At 44.5% G+C, this 21,346-nt stretch overlaps 1 protein-coding gene across 1 annotated transcript in view; it reads left to right on the top strand.

The window, feature by feature from the left end:
• Window positions 1–21,346, top strand: part of LOC138153841 (protein-arginine deiminase type-2) — a 62,108-nt gene that overhangs the window by 33,603 nt on the left and 7,159 nt on the right. Inside the window, exons 7-15 of the mRNA XM_069078256.1 lie at window positions 842–1,020; window positions 3,311–3,414; window positions 4,271–4,382; window positions 7,995–8,102; window positions 12,342–12,493; window positions 14,793–14,940; window positions 16,274–16,367; window positions 18,995–19,080; window positions 20,534–20,662. Coding sequence (XP_068934357.1) covers window positions 842–1,020; window positions 3,311–3,414; window positions 4,271–4,382; window positions 7,995–8,102; window positions 12,342–12,493; window positions 14,793–14,940; window positions 16,274–16,367; window positions 18,995–19,080; window positions 20,534–20,662 — 1,112 coding nt within the window. The remainder of the gene's footprint in view (window positions 1–841; window positions 1,021–3,310; window positions 3,415–4,270; window positions 4,383–7,994; window positions 8,103–12,341; window positions 12,494–14,792; window positions 14,941–16,273; window positions 16,368–18,994; window positions 19,081–20,533; window positions 20,663–21,346) is intronic.

Raw genomic sequence — 21,346 nt, forward strand, 5'->3', positions numbered from 1 at the left:
GAGAGAGAGAGAGAGAGAGAGAGAGAGAGAGAGAGAGAGAGAGAGAGAGAAAGTGAGAGGTAGATAGAAGAATATATTGGGAAACAAACATGCAGGAGAGAGTGAGAGACAGAGAGACAAAGAAGAGACAGAGAGAGAAGACTGGGCAGAGAGAGCAAGGTGACAGAGAGATAAACATGTTTGCTGGGGTAAGGACACTCCCTCTGCCAATGCCCACTAATACTTCTTTTTCAATTAAGAGAATTATGTGGAGCATCGTATAGTAGGAACTTAATGAATTCTTACCAACTGGCTAATTTAAAACGTTATAATAGTAAATGTCAGAGTTGAGAGACCCTCGAGGTAGAATGGTCTGGAAGGGAGCAGGATTTACAATCAGGGGACTAGAGTTGAAAGCTTAGCTCTCCTGTTACTGTCTGGGTGATCTTGGGTCAGTTACGTAACTTCTCGGGGGCTCTGTTTCTTCCTCTGCAAAATAACAAATTGAAGTAAATGCCCTCTGAGGTCCTTCCCAGCTCCAAACCCTGTCATCTTCAAGCCCAGTCCCCTTCATTCACCAAGCAGGAAACTGAGGCTCACCGAGGTGGTTGGTTAGGACAGCTGGCACCGCACCCCAGGCCTCTGGGTTACTCCAGGAGGTATCTTATGTTGGCCAAGATACTTTTCATATCCTGACTATAGGACAAATCCTTATTCTCTCCCATCTTCTTTCTCCTTCCCTATTCAGTCATCTCAGTTCCATTTCAGAATTCTCTTCCCCTCCCCCCTTCCTTAGTATGGGCCCCTCCAAGGCATCCTCCCTCCGGGTCTTTCTCTTGCTAACAGTCCATATCCCTTCCAGACCCATTTTTTGGCCAGCGATACATCCACATTCTCGGCCGGCAGAAGCTGTTCCATGTGGTAAAGTACACGGGTGGCAAAGCTGAGCTGGAATTCTTTGTAGAAGGCCTTCGATTCCCTGATGAGAGTTTCTCAGGCCTGGTCTCCATCCACGTCAGCTTGTTGGAACTTCTGATGGAGGTGAGAGGTCATGGGCTGGGGAAAGGGATGGAAGGTGAGAGGAGCAAAGGAGAGCTTCCCAGGAGGTGGAAGAAGCAAGGAGAAGGAGAGAAAAAAAAAGGAGAGAGGTGGCCAAGGTTAGAAGGCATCCCCAAGGCCAGTCAGGTCATTCCCCAACATGGCAGGAGTCAGGACACCATTGTTCCCATCCTTCCCAGGAATGAGCCAATAGAGGCAGGCTTTTGGGCATGAACTCCCTACCAAGAATACCCCAAGTCTCAAGTCTGCCATCAGTCCCATCCTCCAATTCAAGTGGGCCTCAACACCTCTAGAATCATGCCTACCAACTCATTCCATACCTTTAAAACTTAAAGGCTATCTAGTCCAATCCATTTTACAGATGAAGAAACAGAGGTAAATTGATTTACCTAGAGTCACTGCAGAGAGTAAGTGGCAGAGTCAAAATTTGAACTCAAGGCCTTTTTTTCTTCTATACCATTGAAGAAAATAGTTGACCAGAAGTGTTGCCTCCTTGATCTTCTCATTTCCATAGTGTTTTAAAGTCTCCAAAGCCTTTAGCCTCATGTACTTAGAGATATTATCCCCATTTTAGAGATGAGGACTTGCCCAGGGTCACACAGCTAAGAAGTAGCAGAATTCAGTGTCCTGACTCCAAATCCAGATCCTTTGCCCACTACCCCATGCTTGCCTGCAATACTAAAAAACCTCAGGTGGGCCAGGTTTTCTGAACTCTGATGCTAGGCTGACTTTTAAGGCACCAACCTAATTCCTGCCCTTATGCCCCTACGGCAGAATATGTCTAATTCTCCAACAATACGCTTAGTTGTGTGGCAAGCAGCAGACTAAAGAAACAATGTGTATGTCAAATGTCCACTGTGTACCTAAATGAAATTGCTTTTGTTTCCATAGGACTTTACAGAGTCTTAAAATTTTTTTATTAGTCTTTTTTTTAATCAAATGTCACCTTCCTTTCCCAACATGTCCCTCTCCCCTCTTCAATCCAGATAGCCATCCTTTGTAACAAAGAGTTAAAAATAAAAGTGGAGTGGGGGGGGGGTGAGGTAGAGAAGGAATTTAAAACTTACCAACACATCAACAATGTATGCAATGTTCCATACCCACAGTCCCCCACCTCTGCAAAGAAAAGAACACTTTAGAGTTTGCAAAGCCTTGTTGATTTCCAGTAACCCTGGGAAGTAGATAGCATGAGGACTGTCCCATATTTTACAGCTGAGAGAATCTCTCCACCTCAGAAAGCTGAAGTGAATTTGCTCAAGGTCACACAGAGTAGAGCCCTGTAGACTGTGTAGAGACAAACCCAGGTCTGCTCCCTCCTCTCGGCCACAATGACTAATGTCATGCCCATGTCATAAATTTAGCTGTCCATGTAGACTAGGTAACTTTGTACAGAGAAAAGCTGTTCCCTGACCCTAGACTTCACCCTTAACTGTGGGCATAGACAACTCTGTTGTGACCCCTCAGCCTGGGTCCCCCCTCCCACCCACCCCTGACCACCTCAGTTAAGGAGGATTTGGATGGAGGGGAGAGAAGAGAGTATAAATAACTCAGAACAGCACCCCCTTACTGCTGGACAACCTGCAGTCCACAGTGACTACCCTCAACATACTTGGAGTCTCTGGAGAAGAACCTTAGCCAGAAATTTCTGTACCTAGAGCAACTCCAGTTGATGTGGGGACATTGGGCACTGCCCCATTGAGGGAGAGCCAATACCAATAAAAGAAGGAAGGAGGGGGGGGCTTTATCCTTGGTGGAGGGCTTAGGTCTTTGTTTCTATGCTGCCAGTAGACTACAAGGACTATTATCACCCTCCAAATTCAGCACCCTAGGGCAAAACCCCATAACCCTACCCTAGTTATTGATCTGCTTAGGAGTATTGTCCTATAGAGAGGAAAGTACATCAGTTTGAGCCACTGTAGACCTCCCCATCAGAGTGGGATAAGTACTCAGACTAATTAAGAACTAATGGTTCGTGTATCACCTATATCAGATTGCTTGCTATCTTGGGGAGGGGGGAGGGAAGAGAGAAACGGAAAAAAAATATGGAACCCAAAATTTTACCAAATTGGGGGGGGGGGCGGAGCCAAGATGGCAGTGTACAAGCAAAACCAAATGTTGAAAACTATCTTTACATGTAACTGGAAAAAAAATAAAATATTATTAAGGAAAAAAAAAAAGAACTAATGGTTGTCCTAAAATCCGCCTTTGATTTTAGATGATTTAGCCAGAGGGCATACTAGTTATCACTTCCTCTCCCCATTCTCTCCCCTAGGGACTTCCCCAGACTCCAATCTACACAGACACAGTGACTTTCCACGTGGCCCCATGGATCATGACCCCAAACACGTTGCCTCCTGTGTCTGTTTTAGTGTGCAGGTAAGGTACAGGTGTACCTAGCCAGGGCTTGGCTACTTATTGGAATTACCAGGGGTGTTCTCTGGATCAGCGGGGACCCTCCAAAGATACCCATAGATGAGACTTCAAAATGTTTTGAGAGGTCCAGGGAAAGCTTTGGTTATGCCTTAGTCCTTGGGAAATAAGCAAGGTCTGCATCTCAATGGAACATCAAAGTACAGCCATGTTGGGGACCCTAACTAAGCTGCCCCTTTTCCCCCACTACAGGAATGATGGGAGATTCCATTCTAATCAATCAGACTGTGGTCCTTGAAGGTGGGGAGGTTGACAGGATTGCCCCATACATCATTAGTTCACTGCCTCCCAAAGAATGAGTACTCAAACCCATATTGGCCAAGCCATAGAAAGGAGGCTGGAAGGAAATGAATGAAAAATAATGCAGAATTTATACTCAAAGAAGGCAGGAACCGTCTCCCTTTATTTGTATTCTCAGTTCCTAGTCCAGTGCCTGGCACATAGCAGTAACTTAATGCTTGTGGACGCCTTGGGCTGAAAAAGACACATCACCCTCATTCTAGAATGGTTTCAGTAAACAGATCTTGGTCTTCAAAACTTGACTGGACTTGGAGGTACTGAGTTCACCCTTCAGGAGTATTTTCCCCATTCATTTAATTGGTTGTTCTGTTAACACCAAGGATGTGTCTGGGTTTAAGAGATAGCTTGAGTTATATCCTTGACTGTCCCTCTCCTAAAAACCTACTAGAGGGATCTGTGAGCACCCATGCTGATCCAGTTGTCTTCCCCCATCCCCAGTGAGCCTCCGTCCCTCATTGCTCTTCCCTCTTCCCCCCTCCCTGCTCTCTCTGGCACTGCTCAGCATGAAGGACAATTACCTGTTCCTCAAGGAGATAAAGAACCTGATAGAAAAAACTGACTGCAAGCTTAAGATCTGTTTCCAGTACATGAACCGTGGGGATCGTTGGATCCAGGTGAGAAGACTCCAGCAGAGGCAGAGTCAGAAACGCAGGGGGCGTTCTCAATAACGAACTAGCATTTATGTATAGAAAAGCTCAAAAAGTGGCAAAGCGTTTCACATACACCACCTTATTTGATCCTCACAACAACCTTGGTAAAGTAAATGCTATTATTTTTTTTTTAGGGGTGGGGGTGAGGTAGGGGTTTTTTATATTTTTTTTTATTTTAAGTTCCAAATTCTCTCCCTCCAGCCCCTCCCACCCCTATGCAGAAGGAAAGCAGGTAGATGCTAACCTTATACTCATTTTACAAATGGGTAACCTGACACACAGAGAAGTTAAGTGGCTTGCTCTGGGTCACACAGCTAGTAAGTGTCAGAGGCAGGATTCAAATTCAGGTCTTTCTGACTCTCCATCCACTATGGCACTTGGTTAGATATGGATTGGACTGGAGGTTCACTGAGGTCTTTTCCAACTCTGACATTCTTTAAGTCTGTGAAATGACTCCCAGAATTTGATTGATAGTAACTGACCCAGTCCCCATACCTCAATTTATTAATTCTTCAACACTTCCTTGGACCTGTGACCTCATTGATTCAGGTGCTCCTTCCAGGGGAGACGGATCACAGCCCATTCAAGGCTTCTCACCTCATGCCTTTCCATGCTTTTTGGTCATTTTTTCCCCTAAATCAGACCTGATGTCATTGATAGAGTGAGTCTTTGTTAAAGAGTCTTCTCTACATATTGGCACTTGCTCTGTGCAATGCAGTCTTTGAGAGACTCCCATATATTGCCCAAATCCTCCCAGGAATCTTTCCTAGGAGACCAGGCTTGCCCAACACCTGGAGATTTTCCCTACTTCTTTTCATATTACACGGGTCTCAGTGAAGCTCAGGCTGTCCTCTGTTAGGTCCTTTGCCGCTTCTATATTTCTTAGACACTAGTGTCTGTTACAACAGTGGGGTCAAACTCGAACGGAATGGGATCCCCGCAGGCTGCACATTGACCGAGAAAACAGCCCATTATCTATGTTGTATTGTATTTTTATTTATTTTGTGAAACATTTCCCAATTCCCGATATTGTAATCTGATTCACCCTACACTTGGGAGTTTTACCCATGAGTTTTACACTTTTTCAAATAGCACTCCTTGTTAATCAGTCAGTCAGTCAACAAGTATCTGTTAAATACTTATACTATGTGCCTGACCCCTCCCTGGGCCCATGGCAGATGCCCAGGACACCACTACAGGGGTAGGAGAGCTTTGCAAAGTGCAGATCAATTCAACAAACACAGAGTAAGATGGAAAAGGGCATAGGGAAGAGGAATCCATTCTAGGCATGGGACCTAGATTCATATACAATTATTCCAGCTCTTGCATCCAAACTTTGCACAGTACTAGAAAAGTCTTTGAGAGACAGGGCCTTAGTAAAATACTGGAGGAGGGGTTCAGAAGAGACCTATGGGGATAAGAAAATACCAATATAGATGGTAGAAACAAGTATCATGTTTCTAGAAACAAGTTATTACAGAAGCATCACACACACCTGACACACATATACACACTCACATACCACACACACACACACCACACACACATATACATCACATACACATACACAAACTACACACACATACACAACACACACACACACACACTTTCCCTCAGGAAAGTTTGATCAGTCAATTAGAATTCATTAAATGGTTACTATGTACCAGCCACTGTGATAAGTACTGAGGATACAAAATAATAATTTATATATATATATGTAAAATATACATAGTAGTCTTTATCTAAAACTAGTTTTTTATGTAGCATTTTTAGGTTTTGCAAAGTGCTTTACAAATATTATCTTATTTGATCCTCACAACAACCTGGGAACTAGGTGCTGTTATTATCCCTATTTTACAGGTGAGGAAACTGAGGCACACCGAGGTTAAGTGACTTGCCCAGGGTCACACTGCTAGTAAGCCTCTGAGGCTGAATTTGAAGTCTTCCTTACTACATATGCAGAACTGTGCCTAGATAGAAAAATATAGTCCCTGCCCTCAGGGATCTCATATTCTAACAGAAGAGAAAATATCCAAACAGCCATGTACAAGTTTCATACAGAGCAGATGGAGAGTAACCTCAGCAAGGAGGTACTAGCAGGGGGTCTGGGGGATTAGGAAAGGCTTCTTACAGAAGGTGGAACTTGATGGAATCTTGTAGGAAACCAGATCGTTAGATGGGAAAAGGAAGAACATTGCAGGTGTGGGGGATACTGTCTATATTAAAATCAGTCTCCATGAGGTCAGACATCTCTAGCAAATCAGACAAATCCCCAAGACACTCCTAGAGGAGAAGAGTTTCTAAGAGTTCAATTCACCTGAACAAACTTTCCCCCTCCCCAAAATTTTTGTTCTGACATTCCCTCCACTTCCTAGTATATTTCCCCTTCCCAGGGATTGCTCCTCATAATAAAGAATATTTTAAAAGTGGGGAAGAAATCAGTTCTACAAAAATAACCACTGTACCACATCAACTGAGTCTGACAGTATTTGCACTGTTGTCCATAGCACCACCCCCAAGCCCTCACTTCTCTGCAAAGAATGGAGAGAGATCTTTTCTTAGCTCTTCTTCAAAGCCAAATCACTCAGCTGTACAAATCTTTCTTACACACTTAGGATATTAAGTGGTATGATACTAAATATCATATCCACTATGCTCAGTGGATAGATGGATAAACATAACACAGACCCTGTTCTCAAGGAGCTTACAATCTAATGGAATTGTAAGGAGGTGCAGAAAAAAGACAGTGTAAATAGTAAACTCTGGATGGAGTAACGGATAAGGTACTTGACTTGGTCTTAGGAATACCCGAGTTCAAATCCTGCCTCAGATACTTACTAGTTGTAAGTAACCTTGTAACCTTGGGCAAGTCACATAACCTCTCAGCCTTAGTTTCTTCATCTATAAAATGGGACTAATCAATTGCATCTACTTCCCAGGGTTGTTGTGTGGCTCAAAAAAGATCGTATATGTAAAATGCTTTGGAAACAACAAAGTGCTGTAGACATGTTTGCTATTATTGTCGTTATTAGTAAATAAATATGATGAGAGAGATCCAAGAAAAATATGAATAAAAATTTCATGAAGGGAAAAATCACTTCCCAAAGGTTAAGGAGGGAAGGGTGAGATCAGGGGGCTTCCTGTAGGGGATGGCATCTTAGTCGGGTCCATTTCAGGCATGGGGGAAATGCCTTGAGCAGACACAGAGATGAAGAGATTAAGAGTCAATGAAAGGCGATCAGGGAAGGGAGATGTGAAGAGAGGGAGTCATATGGTATAAGTTTTGAACAGGAGGAGACGTTTGCTGATGGTTGGATGGATGGATGGATGGATGGATGGATGGATGGATGGATGGATGGATGGATGGATGGATGGATGGATGCTGTCATTCAGCTGGGACCAAAGTGGTCCTCATCTCAAGCCTCAAGAACAGATTAGCCCAGGCTGAAGTCTGGCTGCCCCCTGGTGGTGACTGCCCCGCAAGTGCAAACCAAGATGAGCAGAATCAGCTAGCTGGACCAGTCAGTCCCCTTCTCCCCAGGCTTGTCTGATGGCTCATTTTGTTTCCCCAAACAGGATGAGGTTGAGTTTGGCTACATTGACGCTCCCCACAAGGGCTTTCCTGTGGTCCTAGATTCCCCCCGAGATGGGAACCTGAAAGATTTCCCAGTGAAAGAACTCCTGGTAAGATTCCCTGGGGCTTATTACCTGAGTCTAAAGGTAGACTTTTACCCACAGAGCCAAGGGGCAGGCATTGATGGCAAAAAAACAATTGCACTGGGAGGCAGAAGGCCTGGTTAAGAAGCAGCTGGGTAAAAAGGCTGGAAAAGCCCTGGAAGACCTAGGTGTCAATTCCAGCCTAGCTGTCTGTATAACCTGCATGGGTCTCTCCTCATCTATAAATTAAGGGAGGGCACCTAGATGATGTCCAAAGTCCTTCCCAGCTCTAAGACCTGATGTGATTTCTCAGTCCCTTTCCCTTTATATGATCTACTGGCCCAAGCAGTAAGAATATCCACGAGGCTTGTCGCCAGGAGAGCTGGATCCTGGTTCCAGGGCTACCACTAACTTGCTGTATGACCCTAGGAAGTTCTTTGACCTCCCTGGCCTCAGCTGCAGCCTCTGCAAAAGGCTTTGATGTTCTGTAGGGCATCTTCCAGCTCTACCGGTAACATTCTAAATCTCTACAGACTTGTCATTTGGGGCCAGAAAACTGCAAGATCAGGGAAGGAACCCCAGGAAACAGGGCATCGGGAGTAGTTGGAACAGTTCCCTTCCTGCTCTCAATCTATATTCCTGTGTCAGAGATCCTACATCTGAATCCTGTCTCATGCCAATTGATTCCTTGGAGGACAAGGCACTTCATTTCTCTAGGCCTCAGTTTCCCCAACTGCAAAATGAAAGGCTTTTCCAATAGATCATAAATTTAGAGCTGAAACAGACCTTAGAGGTTGTAGAATCTAATCCCCTTGCTTTATAGTTAAAACTTAAGTAGCGTGAAGTGACTTGCCCAGAGTTATGCCCCTACAAAGTATGAAGTGGGATTTGAACCCAGGCTTGGCTGCCTCTCGACTCAGTGCCCTCCACTACACCATCCCCCCTAATGGGTGAGCGCCAGCACCAAGAGCCCAGCGGTGATGAAGCCTGGGTTGGGGGGCTGAGACCTCACAGTTCTCCTCCTCGGTCTCCATTTGTTTCTGGTGTCCTCAGCATGGTCCAAGGCCAGCGCTGTCATCGTTCCCAGGAGCCTGGGCCAGGTCGACTTTGTCGGCTTTATGCTTCACGCCTGGTCCCTTCGTTGTAAAACTCCCCAGCTGCCCCGGGGCCCCACCTCGCCCACTCAGCCAATGAGGATTTTCAAGGCGTGAACGTGCTAAGCCTTAGTTATTTGTCTGCACCCCCGGGAGTGACTATTCATGGAGAATTACAACGTGACTGCAGGCCAGACTCCTCCCCCACCCCCTTCCCTGCCTTTTGTCACTCAGGTTCCACAATGGCAGAGGATCCTGGAACTTGGCTTCTGGCCCAATTATGGTGGTGTTCATGTGAGAGATCTCGAGTGCAATCAACCCTATGTAGGTAATGTTACAGCAGAGGCAACCTTAGCGACTGTAGAATTAGAGCTTTCAGCATCTTCTAGTCTACTCCCTTCATTTTCCATTTACGGATCCTGATTTCCTGATCAAGTGACTTGCCCAAGGTCACATAGGCAATTAGGGAAGAGAGCTAGGATCCAAAACTAGGTTCTTTGACTCCAGACCTAGCATTCAAAACTGAGGCCCAGAAAAGTTATAGCCTTATGGAATTGAGAGCTGGAGTGGACCGTAGAGATTGGTTAGTGAAACATACCCATTTTATAGATGAGGGAATTAAGGCCCATTGAGTTTAAGCCCCTAGCCCAAGATCACGCAAGTGGTAGGTAGCAGAGTTTGGATTTATGTCCGGGTCTTAGCAGATTACTCATGTTGGGTCATCAGAATGATTTGGCAGCCAAGAAGGAAGCTGCAGTCTTAAAGGTCATTAAGAGTAGAGTGTCCAAAAGACAGGAGAGGATGGTCCCAAAGTTTTCTGCCAGGGTCAGACCACATCAGAATTACCGTGTTCAATTCTGGACATCACATTTTAGGAAGGATGTTAATAAGCTGGGGAGTAGTCAGCAAAATTAAATCAGGATGGTCAGGGTCCTTGGGTTAGAAACTGGGAATGTCTAACCTGAGAAGGGAAGAATTGAGGTTTCTAGATAGAAAACACTGACATTTGGGTGAGTCTTATTCAGTCTTTTTCAGTCATATCTGACTCATGACCCCATGTGGGGCTTTCTTGGCGGAGATACTGGAGTGCTTTGCCATTTCCTTCTTCAGCTCATTTTACAGATGAGGAAACTGAGGCAAACAGGGTTAAGTGACTTGCTCAGAGTCATACAGCTACTAAGTGTCCAAGGTCAGATTTGAACTCAGGAAGAGGCGTCCTCCTGACTCCAAGCCTGATTCTGAACGTGCTATGGCACCTCTAACTGCCCAGGGTGAGTTTTAGCTTATGGCTTTCACTGTAAGAGCTTGTACTCTCCAGAAAGGGAATCCATCAATCAGCAAGTATGCATTAAGTGCATAAGGCTGCTGGATGAATGCAGCCCTCCCCTGCCCACCCTTTCCCATTAGATTCACTCAATCTAATAGCTGACAGCAAGATCTAGATCCCCTGCTCCCCCATCTTATAGTCCAGTACTCCTCCGACAGCTTTGAGGGCCACATGCATGAAGCTCTTCTCTCCCCAAGGGGCCATCTCTGCCCATAAATTCCCCTTCTCTCAAGAGAAGGTCAGATTCTAGGACCTGCTGTGGCAGGTACTGACCAGAAACCCCCCCCCCCCTTTCTCTGGTACAAGATTGAGCTCTGGGAATCTACAGCTCCCAAAGATGGACCCTCAAGATGGCTCCAGAAGCGCCTCCTGCTGTTAGATTATCAGCTCCTTGAGGGCAGGTGCTGTACTCCCTCCCAGCCCATAGGAGGTGCTTAGTAAATATTTACTGATTGTTGGAGTCAGGGTTCGGGACTTCTCACTACTCAGACAGACCATGCAGTTCCCTCCCCACCACTCCATAGTGTCCATATCTTTGAAAGCTCCCTTTCATAGGCCAATATAAAGGGGTAGCTCTTCATACCTGCGGATCCCAATGAGTCCAAGCCAATAATTCAATGAGCAGAAGTAAAATTCATGCTGCAGGAGACACCAAGGTGCATATCTAGACCCTCCACAAGAAGATACAAAATCCCAACAAACTCCCACCGTCCTATAAGTTCATCATAAGTGATGGGGGGGGGGGAACTCCCTTAATCAAGGACCTCCATCCCCACCCCCATATTACTATTTGCAGGGCTCAGACAGGAAAGACAGCTTAGACTTTTTCTGCCTTACCCCAAAGATTAGAACCGGAAACAATGGATAAAAGTTTCAGAGAGTCTGCCCCAGGCTCAAAGTAATCAATTATTCCACCAATAAGCATTTCTTAAGTGCCTGCTAGGCATTATACTAAGCACTGGGGGAACAAGGACAGAAATAAACATTTTCCTAACACCAGAAGTATCCAGAAATTAAAGAGGCCATCCTCACTGGAAGGAGTGATAGGTTAATCAATTTTAAACTGGACCTTAGAGGCCAGTTCCCTAATTTTAGAAAAGATGAAACTGAGGCAGACAGACAGGTTAAATGACTTGCCCAGGGTCACACAGGCAAGATTCAAATTCAGATTTTCCTGTCTCCAAGTCCAAGGAACCATCCACCAGCCAAAGACTGGTTGCCCACTTGTGAGCTGTGTTATAAAGGGGATTCCTAGTCTATTAGCAGTTGGCCTAGATGGCTTCTGAGGTCCCTTCCACATCTGGGGTTCTGTATCCCTTTTATTCTGACTACAATTTTAGTGTTCTTACCACTATACTGACTTGTGATTGTGTTTGACCTCAGCATATAGGATGGGGTGAACATTCAAGACCAGGAGTTCTTATATTCTTTTGTGTACTAGACAGAGCCCTTTGGCAGTGTATGGGTAAGCCCACAAAACCCTCTCAGAAAAATGTTTTTAAGTTCATAAAATAAAATACATAGGATTATGAAAGAAACCAATTCTGTTGAAATGGTCGTCGAAATGGTTTTGTTTTGGTTTTTTTGAGTTCACAGGTTAAGAACCCCTGTTATGGGCACACGTTTAGTGTGTCACTCATCCCTTCTGTGCCCAAACTGCCAAGTTCTGGCCTGCACATCCCTTCCATTAGCAGGCTGGGATTCAGCTGGTGAGCAGACCATGGCAAATCCATCCAGCTCATGACTGAGAATGTAGGATTGCACTGAATTGGGCAAACATGGCCAGGGGAATGGTGGCTGCGCTCGGTGGGTGAGGAATGCTAACAACATATGCTGTCTGTGCAGGGCCCGGATTTTGGCTACGTCACCCGGGAGCCGCTCTTTGAGGATGTCACCAGCCTGGATTCCTTTGGGAACCTGGAGGTCAGCCCCCCTGTGACGGTGAATGGGAAGGAGTACCCCTTGGGCAGGATCCTCATCGGCAGCAGCTTCCCCCTGTAAGAGAGCCCTGCAGCCAGCAAAGCTCCCAGCCTGGGCAGCTTTACATGCACACCAAGTGGGTTGTTGCCTACACAGTGTGTGATTCATGGATCATGGGGAGGTTCCTCTGACCCCCTCTAAAATATCCACTGATGATACATGAAATCCCACCATTCATTCATCTGGGGTGAGCTTTGCCTGATCTTCCTGGGGGTCTGGGCTTTCAACCATTCAGCAAGCCTTTATTAAGTGCTTCCTGTGAGCCAGGCACTGGGGATATAATGAAGCAAAAACAACCCCTGCCTTCATGGAGCTTATATTCTAAGTGAAGATTTCCTAAATAGGTGCTCCTTGGAAGGCACGTTATTGTATATTATTATCCCATATAAAGGATTATCCTATATAATATATGTATATAATGTGCCATATAATATTATTATCCCATATAATATATGCTTATATAACATATAATAATATATTATTATCCCACATAACATTTGCTTATATAACATAATACAGGATTATCCCATATAATATATACGTGTATAATGTACCATATTATCCCATATAATATATGCTTACATAACATTTCCCCATGTAACATGCTTATATAATATATAACATCATAATATAGCATTATCTGATATATAATATATTATATAATCATACATAATGTGATTATATATTATCATCCCATATAACATATGGTTATATAATATATCACATCATAATATAGCTTTATTCATATATAATATATAATCATTTGTAATATGATTATATAATATATGATAATGTATTGTCCCATGAATGCTTACATAATATACCATATAATAATATATTATTATCCTAGACAGCAGTTAAAGTGACTTACCTGTGAGGTATTATTCCTATTTTACAGTTGAGGAAACTGAGGCAGACAAGATAAAGTGACCTGCCCAGGAAAATGAAGCAAGTAACTGTCTGAGGCTGGATTCCTGATGCACTCTGTCTACCTGCCTCTAACTCTCTTATTATTAAGATAATTTATTAAATTTCTAAATGCTTCGTCCCCCTCAAGGCAAAGAAATTGAAATGGTATCTGACAAACTTGAGGAAAACAGATAATTCGATATGCCCAAATTGTTCCTCTAGGGTAGTAAAATCACTGGGGAAAACACTGTCCCAAGAGCTACCCAACAAAAGTTCCCCAGGGATAATGAAACAAGAATCAGCCTACAAGTGTGTAGTGCCTGGGTCTGGGGTCAGGAAGACGTGTTCAGATGCTGCCTCAGACATTTAGCTGTGTGATCTTAGGCAAGGCATTCTAACTGCTGCCTGCCTCAGTTTCCTCAACTGTAAAATGGGGATAATAACAGCACCCAGGATGGTTGTGAGGATCAAAGGAAATAAAGCATCTTGCAAACCTTAAAGTGCTACATAAATGCTGACTCTCATCAAGTGATTTTTCCATGCTCACACAGATGAGAAGTAACAGAGATAGGGTATGAAATCAAGTCTTCCAAAGCCAGCCCTCTATCCTCTACATTAGCAGAATCAAACTTAAGGCCTGAACTAGATATTAAAATGTACTTGGGAAATGTTTGACATAATAAGGGAAAATACAGCCCAACATAGATAAATGTTAAATTGTGGTTTTCTAAGTCAACGTGCAGCTGTGAGCCTGCCAAAGGCCAGGGGTCAGAGCTAGTATAATTCTGATTTTGACCCCTATTAGCTGTGTCACAACAATATTTGCTAATCTGTGTGACCTTGAGCAAGTCATTTGTCTCTTGTCATTTGTCTCCTCTGAGCCTCAGTTTCTCCACCTGTAAATGGGAGAGGGGATATACACATATGACCTACCTCACAGGATTATTGGGAATAAAGTCCTTTATAAACTTTAAAAGCACTCCAGGATGTCCCAAAAATCTTATTAATTACTATTTAAACTATTGAAGATTAAAACTGCACTAAGACTTTGAGGAGGGTAGCTAGGTGGCATAGTGGTAGGTCTGGAGTCAGGAAGACAGAGTTCAAATCCAGCCTCAGACACTTAGCTGTGTGACCCTGAGCAAGTCACTTCACCCTGTTTGCCTCTGTTTCCTCATCTGTAAAATGAGCTGGAGAAGGAAATGGCAAAGTATCTTTGTCAAGAAAACCCCAAGTGGGACCACGAAAAATCAGACCAGACTAAACAAGAAGCCTTTTGGGACACCCTATATAGAAGTCTGAGCTGTTACCAGATGAGAATTTTCCAGGCTCTCTGAAGGGGAAGGGGCAAGGAAGGAAGCCTTTCTGAAACTTTTCTCCTCCTTTCTCAACCCTCCCCATTCCCAGGTCTGGTGGGAGAAGGATGACCAAGGTCGTGAGAGATTTCCTGCAGGCCCAGGTGGTGCAGTCACCTGTGGAGTTGTATTCTGATTGGCTGATCGTCGGCCACGTGGATGAATTTATGACCTTCGTTCCCATCCCAGGCAAAAAAAAGGTGAGCAGGCTTAAGGGAGCCCAGGGACTGCCCTGTTGGTCTTTGCCAGCATAGGACGATGTCCCCAGGAAGGAAAGGGGAGGGGAGGAAGCAGGAGGTAGGCTGGGAGGCTGTGTGCCTTGGTGGTAGAAGCTTGGTGAAGGCTGTGTGTGAATAGGGTCACAGAATCCTGGAAGAAGCAGGGCAGTGAGAGGCAGTGGGGTGCAGTAGAGAGAACACTGACCTTAAATCCACTAAATCTGCCACTTCCTAAGCCCGGGTGACCTTAAGCAACTTTGCTCCTCTTCGTCTCAGTTTTCTAATCTGTTAAAGGGGGAGGGAAGGGGACTATTCTAAGGGCCCTTCCAGCTCTAGAGGGATGATTCCAAGATTTTGAATTTGTACTTAAATGACCTAGGTTTCAGTCCCAGTTGTAACTTCCTAATGGGACTCTTAATCCTCTTAATCTTTTTAAATCTCAGTTTCCTCATCTGAAAAATGGGAATAAAGACACACTGCCTACCTCACCATGATCTTACGAGGAAAGCATTTTACAGCCCTCAAAGCAATATATTGATAAAGATATAGATATCTAGATAGATGATAGGTAGATGATAGATAGATACATAGATAAGATCTAAGACTGAAAGAAACCTTAGAGACCCAGGTGGTCCAACCCCTCAATTTTTATAGATGGGGAAATTAAGGCCCTGGAGGTGGGCCCAAGCTTACATAGGCAGGATGCATCTAAAGAAGGATTTGAACCCAGATCATCTGCTTCCAAAGCCATGTTCTTAACACTGTATCATGACATATTTGCTTAGTGCCTTGAGTCCAGATCAATCCTGTTAGGCCTTTTTGGAGAGAGGGACTAGCCAAGACTTCAGGTCCTAAAAATTCTACCTGGCCTGGAAATTGGCACACCTGTTTGAAGAAGGGTCTTCTACCCTGCCCACAAGTGCTTTATTCTCCGATCCTAAACCCAGGCCTTCATTGCCCTCATAGGAGAAAAGAGTAATAAATACTCTTTCCCCAAAGGCGGCCTTTTGAAGAGCTCTATGTTACCTTGCATTAGAAGGCAGCAGAGATAGGCTGTGTGCCAGCTGCTTCAGTGGCTTCCCCTAGAAAGGCCAGTTCTCTCTGACTCACTTTTTCTTCTCTGTGAAAAGGGAAGAATCATCCCTCTTGGCTTCCTACTACCTAGAGATATACTGAGGGATGGGAGGGGACCTAGAGGCAGCTTGGAGAGCCATAGGGAAGAGCGTCCTGTTAGGAGGCTCCTTGTAACCCTGGTCCTCTGTCTCTCCCCCCCCCCCTCCGCTCCATGGCACTCCTGGTGTGTCCTCTCCTTCAGGAATTCCGGCTGCTCATGGCCAGTACCTCTGCCTGCTACAAGCTCTTCCGGGAAAAGCAGAAAGAGGGGCATGGAGAAGCTATCTTGTTCAAAGGTAAGTGGAGGGAGGGACAGGAGAGAGGACAGGAGCCTATGCTGGGGGATGAGAGTGAGCCCCAAATGGGTAGGAGGAAAGATTAACCATAGGAGGGAGGGCCACTGAGATGTAAACTAGGAGTGTTTTGAAGGATACCCATGATTCACAGAGCTCCCTACAAGTCATCCCTTGGTGTCTCTATCCAAGAAAGAGCCAAGGTTGGATGGAATATTCTTATCACTATAATCATGAGATAGGGATTGAATGTGTAGCACCCTGCTAGGCCCACAAAACAACAAAAATAATCATTGATGACATTTATTAGGTGTTTATAGGTTATACATCCATTATTTCCTTTAATTCCCATAGAAGTCCTGCAGGATTATTTTGTGGAATTGTCCAGGATTATTACTACCTGTCCCAACTACTCCTCTGTATGTCTTTCCTGGGTCCCACCCCCAGACACTCTCACAAGGCTCTATCCAGGACACTCTTCTTTTCTCTCTCTATGCTGACTTCCTTGGTGACATCATCAGCTCCCATGGATTCAATTATTGTCTCTATCCAAGGAGCAAGCCCTTACCGACCATCTATCTTTAACTCCAGTTCATGCACACAAAGGGCCCACTAGACATCTTCACCTAGAAGTGCCACGGGCATCTCCAATACATGTCCAATACTTAGATTCATTGCCTTTCCCCCTAAATCTCTCCCTCCTCCAAACTTCACCATTTCTCTTGAGGGACACTTCTGTCCTTCCTCTTATCATCCAGGTTCACAACCTCAAATCACTCTCAACTCCTTACTCTTCTCTACCCCCACACATTCAATCAGTTGACAATCCTAGTTGATTCCACTTCTACAGCATCTTTATTGTCCATCCCCTTTCCTCCACTTACATAGTCAACACTCTAGTTTAGGAACCTATCACCTCTTTCCTGAACTATTGTAATAGTTACCTAATTGGAACCCCTGCTTCCATTTTCTCCTCTCTATAACCTATCATCCACAAAACTACCAAAATAATCCCCCTAAAACTTTGGCCTGAAAGCTTCTATGTCTCCCTTTTACCTCTAGCATAAAATGCAAATTCCTCAGCTTGGCATTTAAGACCTTCAGAATCTGGCTGGGTTATTTCATATTCCTCCCTTCTCACACTCTCCATTTCCAGCCAAACTGGCTTATTTGCTGTTCCTTGAATGTAGCATTCTACTTCCCACCTTCCTGCCTTTGTCCCGGCTGTACCACATGCTTGAAATGGATTCTCTCCTCCCCAGCACATCTCAGATTCCTCAGGTGTCTTCCAAGATTCAAACAAGGAGACCCCTCTCAGAGGAAGCCTTTGTTAGTGCCCTCATCTCTCCTCCAAGTACATTGTATAGATCTATTTAAATGTTGTATCTTTTCTACAGAATGTAAGCTCCTTGAGGGCAGGAACTGCTTTTCTTTTGTCTTTGTGTCCCTGGCAGTTTCCCTCTTGCACATATTAGATGATTAGTAAACATCTGCTGAATTGAGGACACTGAGACACAGAAAGCCCAAATAGCTTGCCATACAACTGTTAGGAGATGAGCAAAATAGATGGAGTCAGCCTTCAAGTTCCTCAAGACTGAGAGAAGAAAAAAAAAAATTGTTGAGTCATTTCAGTTATGTCTGATTCTTCATGACCCCATTGGGGGTTTTCTTGGCAAAGATACTGCGGTGGTTTGCCATTTCCTCCTCCAGCTCATTTACAGATGAGGAAACTGAGGCCAACAGGATAATGTGACTTGCCCAGGGTCACATAGCTCCATGTCTGAGGCCAGATTTGAATTCAGGGAGATGAGTCTTCCTTACTCCAGGCCTGATACTCTATGCACTATGGTGCCACCTAGCTGCTTGCCTTAAAGGTAGACATGTATGCATTTATAAGCATAGCTATGAAGTCATATCAACCTGCAGTACCTTGTGGAGAAAAAAAAAACATACTTTGGGGGCCAGAGGGCCTGGATCCCAAAGCCAGAGCCCATTATAGGGTCTCCTGTATTTTGAGTGCACTAGCAAGGCTACAGAAATATGATATAGAGGGATAGCTATATACCTCTAGGAGAGAGTAGGTGATTTGGAGACATCTCAGATGCCATGTTCTCTGCCCTCATCAGACATCCCTAGCCAGCCCTTCTTCCATTGAATCATAGACTGTAGAACCAGAAGGGACTTTCAAGATCATCCATCCCAACTCCCTCCCCTCACAGATGAGGAAACTGGGACCCAGGGAGGTGAAACCACTACTCAAGATCACATTCAAGTCAACAGCAAAGATGATGATGATGATGATGATGATGATGATCTGGCATTTTTAAGTGCTCTAAGCTATGTACTTTACACATGTTATCTCATTTGTTCCTCAAAAGAACCCTGTGAGGTAGGAGCAATTATTATTCCCATTTTACTGATTAGGGAACTGAGGCTGAGAGAGGTTGCTGACTTACCCAGGGCCACAGAGTCTAGTAAGTGCTTGAGGCAGGATTCAAATTCAGGTCTTCCAGACTTTTAGTTTAGTATTCTTCTCATTTAGATGTTGGGATCACAGGGAACAGCCTGGATATTCAAGACTGTGCCAGGAGCCTCAGGCTATGACTGTCCTGTCCTTTCCCCCTCTGCAGGCTTGGGCGGCATGAGCAACAAACGAATTACCATCAATAAGATCCTGTCCAATGAGAATCTGGTGCAGCAGAACCTGTATGTCCAGGTAAGGGCAGAGCCTGGAGCCTGGCCGAGCAGGAGGGGCAGCGCCCTGCTGGATCCCTCCCAGGGCCAGACACAGACCCTCTGGCCTTATCCATCAGGAATGGCATGGGGAAAAGGCTAATTTCAATCATGTCAAATTTTTAAAAGATTTGCACACATAAATCAATGAAAATAGAATAAAAAGAAAAACCCAAATGGTGAGAGGTGGGGTAGGGAATACCTGCATCACTGCTAAAAGTCTGAGATCCAGTGTATGTATGGAATGAAATACAAATGTATACCATCGGCAGCCGCTCCTGGATAGAGAGGTGCTCAAAGGCTATGAACCATTATCCAAAGAGAGGACATGGAAACAAAGAAGCACCTGTGGGCATATGGACTCTGAGTGCTCAGGGCTTTGCCTAAATCATGCCAGCTGATAAGGAATGTGAAAGTGAAGAGTAACACAGGCATGCCTTGGTCTACGGAGGGCTGGGAACATATTAGAAATAGGCAGGGGCACCCTCGTGAAGGGCACCATGTATCACAGTCACTCTTAGGACCAAGATGCCAGGGGCCACATCCTGATGTGAGAAACAGCCAAGGGGACCCATACTCAGACCAGAAGTCTTAGTGCAGCTTCAAGCTATCAGACCTCATGTTCATTTACATACCTTTGCATGCATGGATGGCACAGGGTTTCCCAAGTTAATTTTGTTATGACTGCCTGAAGCTTCTCATTTCTTTTTTTTAATCAATTTTATTTTGATTTTCATTTCTTTTAAGAATTTATTGATTCATTTTGATATTACATAATAAATACTTCCCAATAAACACAATCCCCCAAAACAATCACAACAGTAAATTTCCTGACAAAACAGTATATTGATTATTAACAGAGGGAGAGAGAGAGAGAGAGAGAGAGAGAGAGAGAGGAGAGAGAGAGGAGGAGGAGAAAGAGAGAGGAGAGAGACAGAGAGAGAGAGAGACAGAGAGAGAGAGGAGAGACAGAGAGAGAGAGAGAGAGAGACAGAGAGAGAGAGAGAGGAGAGACAGAGAGAGAGACAGACAGAGAGAGAGAGAGAGAGAGAGTTAAGGTTGCTATTTCTTGGCTTGGTCTTCTCTCTTACTTTTCATTCCAGCTGAGAGTAATGGTGAATCAGAAAGAAAAGAGTTATTAAAGACAATATCAGGGTCCCAGTGGCCCTTGAACTATTATTTGGGGATCTCTGTTAGAGGTTGAATCATGAAAAGGTTATGATCATAGGACCCTAGGTCCAGAGCCAGAATGACAAGTCCAACCACTTCATTTTATAGATTAGGAAACTGAATTCCAAAGCAGGGACGTGACTTACCCAAGGTAGCAACCTTGGGGCCCTAGAAACATTCAGAAAGGTGAGTATTGCCAGTATTCCAACACATCAAAGTATGTTTTTATCCCTGCTCTCTCACCCCCTCCCCCAATTTCTCCTCAGCGCTGCCTGGATTGGAACCGGGACATTCTGAAAAAGGAATTGGGGTTGACAGAGAAAGATATCATTGACCTCCCAGCTCTGTTCAAGTTGAACGAGGAAGGCCAAGCCATGGCTTATTTCCCCAACATGGTAAGCAGCTCAGCCCCCTTCTTCATCACCCCCTCCAAGTCAGATTCTATATAGATTCTATAGCCAGACAGGACTTCCAAGGCCATCTAGCCCAAACCCCCTCATTTTGCAGATGAAGAAACTGAGGCCCAGAGGAGTTAGATGACTTGGCCAAGGTCACCCCTTTACTAAGAGGTAGAGCTGAGATTCAAACCCAGGTCTTCTAATTCCAATCCAGGTCTCTGTTCACTCCCACCCAGTCAACACAATGGGTCAGATGTGGTCCCAGGAAGAATGTATTCCTCCACCCCTACCTCTCTCACAGATTGGCTGCTTGGATGATCCAAGTTTCTAGTTAAGCCAGTTTACATGTAACTCACTGTGTTATGGTAACTCACCAGTGACTAGCAAGTCACTGTGAACAACAGCTAGAATTTATATAACCCTTTAAGCTTTGCAAAATACTTTGCATATCTTAACTCATTTGCTCCTCCCAACCACCCTGTCATTATTACTATTGTTATTAACATCATTAGTAATTGATAACACTTATTGATATAATGATAACATTATTATAGTATTATTAATACCCATTTTACAAATGAGGAAACTGAGGCTGGGAGAGGTTAAACATCTTGCCCAAGACCCCTCAGCTCATAAGCATCTGGGGCAGGATTGGAATTCATGTCTTCCTAACTCCAGATC

This window comes from Petaurus breviceps, unplaced genomic scaffold (assembly GCF_028583685.1).
Source record: "Petaurus breviceps papuanus isolate PSGF00001 unplaced genomic scaffold, PetGlider_PUasm1.0 91041, whole genome shotgun sequence".
Classification (NCBI taxonomy): Eukaryota; Metazoa; Chordata; class Mammalia; order Diprotodontia; family Petauridae; genus Petaurus; species Petaurus breviceps.